At 34.2% G+C, this 5,579-nt stretch overlaps 1 protein-coding gene across 7 annotated transcripts in view; it reads left to right on the top strand.

Annotated features, from left to right (window-relative positions):
* LOC117170322 (serine/threonine-protein kinase fray2) overlaps positions 1-4,892 on the top strand; it is a 109,868-nt gene extending 104,976 nt beyond the window's left edge. For all 7 annotated transcript variants that reach the window (XM_033357031.1, XM_033357025.1, XM_033357026.1 and 4 more), the window contains one exon: positions 4,291-4,892. In XM_033357031.1, coding sequence (XP_033212922.1) covers positions 4,291-4,587 — 297 coding nt within the window. In that variant the 3' untranslated portion in view covers positions 4,588-4,892. The remainder of the gene's footprint in view (positions 1-4,290) is intronic.
* The last annotated feature ends 687 nt before the right edge of the window (positions 4,893-5,579 follow it).

Here is a 5,579-nt window from a genome sequence, read left to right as displayed (position 1 = left end):
CGCATACTTTGAATAAAATATTTGTTATCATTCTCTTGAAATAAATGTGTTTTTTTCTTGAAAAAATACCGGTTTCATATGTATACACCTGGTATTTTCTTCAAAAAATATTTAAAAATCGCGGAGATTCGAGTTTTTTTTCGACACTAGGAGGCGAACGCGCGTATGTGCGGGTGTAGGACGGGTTTAGGGTAGAGCCCTGATGGGGGCAAAGGATGCAAAGCCCCCCTTAAATAACAAATACTAATACTCTAAAAAACTACAATGCTCCAAAATACCGTGATGGCTGCTGATATTCTCCGCTAGCGAGCAGCGTGTGTAGAATTTTTTACCCCCTGTTACGAGTTTTTTTCTCTGTTGTCAATTTTTTCCCCTGTTCAGCAAACAGCAACTTGTAGCCCGCTTCACACGCTCGAAAACCCGCGGTTTTCACGCCTATGTTGAAGAAAATAATTTTAGAAGTATTATTATTAGAAATGGACAAAGGGTTTCAAGTCTCATACCACTGAGGTTATCTACATGTAACCCATTGGATTTCGTCCTCCATCACGAGGCCGGTTTCCACTATACAAGGGTTTATTGCCGCATAAAGAATGTCTTCAAAATCATCTGGTTCACAGAAATGATTTCATCAATGCTTCACTCTAAGGTTTACTAGTACATCACAGGCGCAGATGATGTGATGCGTTGTTTCTTCACGAAAGCGACATTTTCGACAGCGAGGGTTGGTATCAATCTTCATGTTGGTTAGGCGCTTCTTTAAGCAGCAGCTGCGCGTGAGAATTTCTACTATTACGTCTACCAGCTTTCTTTCAAAGTTTAGGAGTTTTTCGACTTTCCTTAACATAATTTTCTATCAAATTTTTAGACTGTATCCTTATGAGAAGCTATTGGTTTTACGTAAAATTTCAATTTGTCGGTTTTCATCAGATCTCCACGTTTTGAGGCGCTCTAAGTCAGAAAAAACGATTTTCACAAAGATGTCTGTCTGTATTCTTTATTTTGTAGGCACTATAACTTTCGAAAGATTCATCAGATTGGATTCTGCTTTGGCACACTTTTTAAGGCCTAAAAAGAAAGAAAAAGTTTGTAAACCAGCTATTTTGGATGAAAATTCAAAAAGTGAGGGCATTTAAATAGTATTTGTGACCATTTTTTTCCTCAATATTTAAAATTCCTATGTACGGCTATTCATAATACTCGGAAACTCGAACAATTTATTCTTATGACTTTTTTCGATAAAAAAAATTAGCAGAGTTACAGCATTTTCAAAATCCAAAAACCAAATTAAATGCAAATTTTAAGCCAAATAACGCAAGATATAAAAAAAAGTCAAGAGAAGAAAAACGTTGATTTTTGAAAGCCCTACAACATTATCATAACAACTTTTTGAATTTTGTTGTAAAGTTGAAAATTCAAATTTTGATAGTAGAAAACTGTCGAAAAATAAAAAATTCCATTTTGCGGTCAAACTATGCAAGATACGAAAAACTTTATTGACTAAAATTGCGTGCTCTGAAAAGATCTACAAATTTATCATTAATCACATTTTGATAGGTTGCGCAGTTTTTGTTTTTAGTGAAAAAAAAAACATTAAAAATAAAAAAATTAAAGTATTTGACAAACGACACAAGCTATGAAAAAATTAAGTAGACAAAAGTTGCTCTTCCAAAAAATAGCGAAAACTCATTCAAATTTGTCATGAATAATTTTTTATAAGGCGCGTAGTTTTTGTTTTAACCGTAACAAAGAAGATTAAAAATAAAAAATAAATTAAATTTTGGGGGAAAAACGACACAAGTACTAGTAGTATTTATCGCTTAAAATATGCAGTTTTGCAACTTGATTGAAGAACACTTTAAAAAAATGAAATTAGATCGATATTTCGCGACATAATCCTTTACATCGATATCTCCTTCCCTCTGAGGTCCCCATTGTTTTGAAATGGATACTTTTTTTCTAACACTTTTTCTACGGTTCCTACTTTCATTGAATCGTGAAACATTCGTAAAGGATTATTTCGCGAAATATCCATCTAATTTCATTTTTTTAAAGTGTACTTCAATCAAGTTGCAAAACTGCACATTTTATGCCATGAACCAACTCCCTATCATTATTTCTTTCAAAAATAAGATTTTTCGGAAAAAGGTCTGTAATTATCCAACAATTTGATATTTCGAAATTTTGAAAACTGGAGACTTTAATCTTTCACGTGTACCCGGCTAGAATTTTCTGCGATTTTTTTTAATAAGTCGCGAGCGATCAAAGTGAGGGTCGCTTACTTTTGACGACGACTTCAGTATCCAATGTCTTTTGTTTCAGGCGTCATTCACTCTACTGACACTCATTTTATTATCTATTTGCGCCATACTTTTCTGTCCTGACATACTTCTCTAGTCCATACATTTTGTGATGCAGACTCGTGTTTCTTTGGCTTCTTATGTCTCGCCTAACTAGGGTCTCATTCAAACATTCTAACCATACTTTCCGCGGTCGGCCTCTAGGCACGCTGCCATATACTTTACCTTGATACACTTCTTTCGTTAGTCGTTCATTTGGCATTCTCTTAACATGCCCGAACCATCTTAACCGAATTTATTTCCCATATGTCTACTAGCGTCTCTACTGCACCACATTCTTTTAGAATTATCTCGTGACTCAGTTTGTCCATCAGAGTTTTTCCGCATATTATGCGTAAGAGTCTCATGTCAATTTCGTTAATTTTACTCTTATCTTTTTCTTGATATGTCCATGTCTCGCTACCGTATAGTACAGTCGGTACAAATATAGAATTATGTATTGCCATTTTAGCTTTATTTGATATATTTTTACTTCTGATAAAGGGCCCTGCTCTACCAATAACCTTCTTAATTTCGTTTATGCCTCTATCTAACTCCTCATCTATCTTCCCGTCCCTAGTAAATAAGCTACCAAGGTATACGAACTAATCAACTTCTTAAATTCTCTTATAATTTGATACAATGTTGCATATTGTTTTGTCACTCGGACACAAACATAATGTAGAAAAGTTTGCATTTTTGAAGTAATCAAGTACGAAATATGATATACATGATGCGAATATGTTCGTTGAAGTTGTAGGAACTTTAACAAAAGAGAATTCATGATCACTAAATAACACCTGTCGATGCTTTGACTTTTCATTTATGGTAAAAGGCTTGCGCAACAAATGTAAGTATATCAATGCTGGTCATATCAACCCCTTGAATTCTAAATTTGCAGTTACTTCCAAACAGATTTGCTATCACTTTTTTTTAATTCTCGAAGTAATTTTAATACGGAATATCCTTTGCAAATGAACAGTCTATAATGTCTATACATTATTATTACACGTAAAAAAATTTTCCAACATACGTCTGTCTATTAAATCGAAGTTGTACTGGCTATTTATATCCTGATTTAAAACAAATTAAAAGGAGAAAATTTCAGGAATAATTGAATGAAACCTTTTTTTTTACTTTTATCGGGCAAAATTTGGAAATTATATTTCAGAGTAATACTTGTGTGCGCCCCATCAAAAGGGCCCTTATGGTCGGTTCTAGTTTAGGAGATATTCGCGTTTTTTTAAGTTGAGGAAAAAAGTATGATTTTTAGGTTTGAATGGAAGATGATACTGGAACCTACAGTGAATTATTTGGGACTATACTCATATCCAGATAATACCGGAAATAACTATATTTCATGTTCAATAAAAAATACAATAATTGTTACGCCAAGTTTAGATGCATTTTTCGAAAGACGGTTTTTCAAAGTTCCAACTTCAAAAATGCCCGTTGACTCGTTTTTCAACTTCAAGGGTTCATTTTCGGTTTAAGAATGCCGGATATTTATCCGGATACATTCCACTATACGTAACTCCGTAACAGCCATAATGGCCCTTTTCATGTAAACGCCCACACATTCTCAAAATATATAATTTCCCCTCTAATAGCTCAAAGTTTTATCAAAATTAAACTATGGGTTTCAGAAATATCGATAATTAAAAAAATCCAACCACAAAATTGAATATGGCGTAACTCCCGTAATTTTGACATGTTTCTTAAATCGTTTGAGAAAATGCCTCTTACGTATTAGTATAATTTCACTACGTTTTATTAAAATCGGACGACCCCTTGCAGATCCTTAGATTTCTGACGTGTAAGTCATAAATAAAGTTATGTTGACCTAGAAAATTAAACAAATCGGAAAATGATCTTGAATTTGAAATCGTCCCATGAATCGCCACCCTGCTTAAACAAACCTAATTTGTAAATATCCCAATTTTTTGTGTAGAAACAAGAAGAAGGTACTAGTGCCCCGACACCTGCTGCATCAGCAAATACGTGGGTAGGCACTACATTTACTCATGACCAAGACGGAAAGGTAACAGCCAAGTTCAAACGATTGATGGGTATCAAAGGAGATTTGCCAGCCGCAAACACTGAAGGTTCGAAACCAGACATTCTAAAAAAGCAGGAAGAGATGTTCACTAATATGGAGCAGCAGTACGAAGTAGCGCGCGCTACTACGCATACACAACGTGGGGTTGGTCTCGGTTATGCCAGTGGAGCATACCAATTTCCACGATAAAATTACACTTTTTCTCCATAGAAGCATTTTAATACAAATCATTGAACGACATGTGTAAAAAGTGAATGGAGTATGAATCTGTAGAGTTGAATGTTTTTTAGTTTTTAAGTTATTTACTGTCAGCGATTCGTAAGAGTGCATTAATCTAGAATCAAATAGATGCCACTTTCTGCTGACTAGCGAGTTCTGTACCATTGCGAGGTTCTCATCAAATTTAACTGAAGTTCGAAATTCGGCCCGCAGGCTATTGAAATTATTGTAATTAAACGAAACATGGTTTTTCAATAAAGATGCTGCACCATTCAGTATGAATGTTGTTTATTGAAAGTTAAATGTTAGTAATTTTATTATGCATCTATGTCTAATAATTTTTTTTGCAGTTTTAATACTTTTATAGGTGAAAATAAAGAAGTCAACGAAATTCGCTTAAAAACTTTTTTGTGGGAAAATGCATTCAAGTAAAATATTTTTTGCCATTAGTGCTATTTTTAAGACCTCTCTTTCAAGATTCAAACATTTTCACTGCTGAAGGCTGGTGACCTTTTCAGCATAAAACAATAACTAGCTATTACTCTCGGTTGAAACTCCCCCCTCCCCCGCCCCAACCCCTCATTATTCGAAGTTTCGTGGGTCACTGAGGTTAGGGATATAATTTAGAAGTTAAAAGAAGTTCAGGCTGATTTGTAGACCGTTTGTGTAACGATTAAATCGTAAAAATATAATTAAAAATGAGCAAATTCAGTTTTTGAAAAACCGGCAGAAGATGTGAGAAAATGTTTAATAAAAACATTTTTTTTTAAGAATGCGCATTTTTGAACGAGACATTGAAACTACGTCTGTTTTAATATCAATGAATGTCATGAATTGTAATAATTTACATTTATCGAAATGTTACACAATTTGAGGGAAAAATTCGAGTGTATATAGTATAATTAGAGTGCTAATCTGAAAAATTGCACCCGCTCCCTGCGAAATCGCGGTAAAATTGCAGC

Source organism: Belonocnema kinseyi, chromosome 3 (genome assembly GCF_010883055.1).
Source record: "Belonocnema kinseyi isolate 2016_QV_RU_SX_M_011 chromosome 3, B_treatae_v1, whole genome shotgun sequence".
Lineage (NCBI taxonomy): Eukaryota > Metazoa > Arthropoda > Insecta > Hymenoptera > Cynipidae > Belonocnema > Belonocnema kinseyi.
This window is presented reverse-complemented; position numbering and strand designations above follow the sequence as displayed.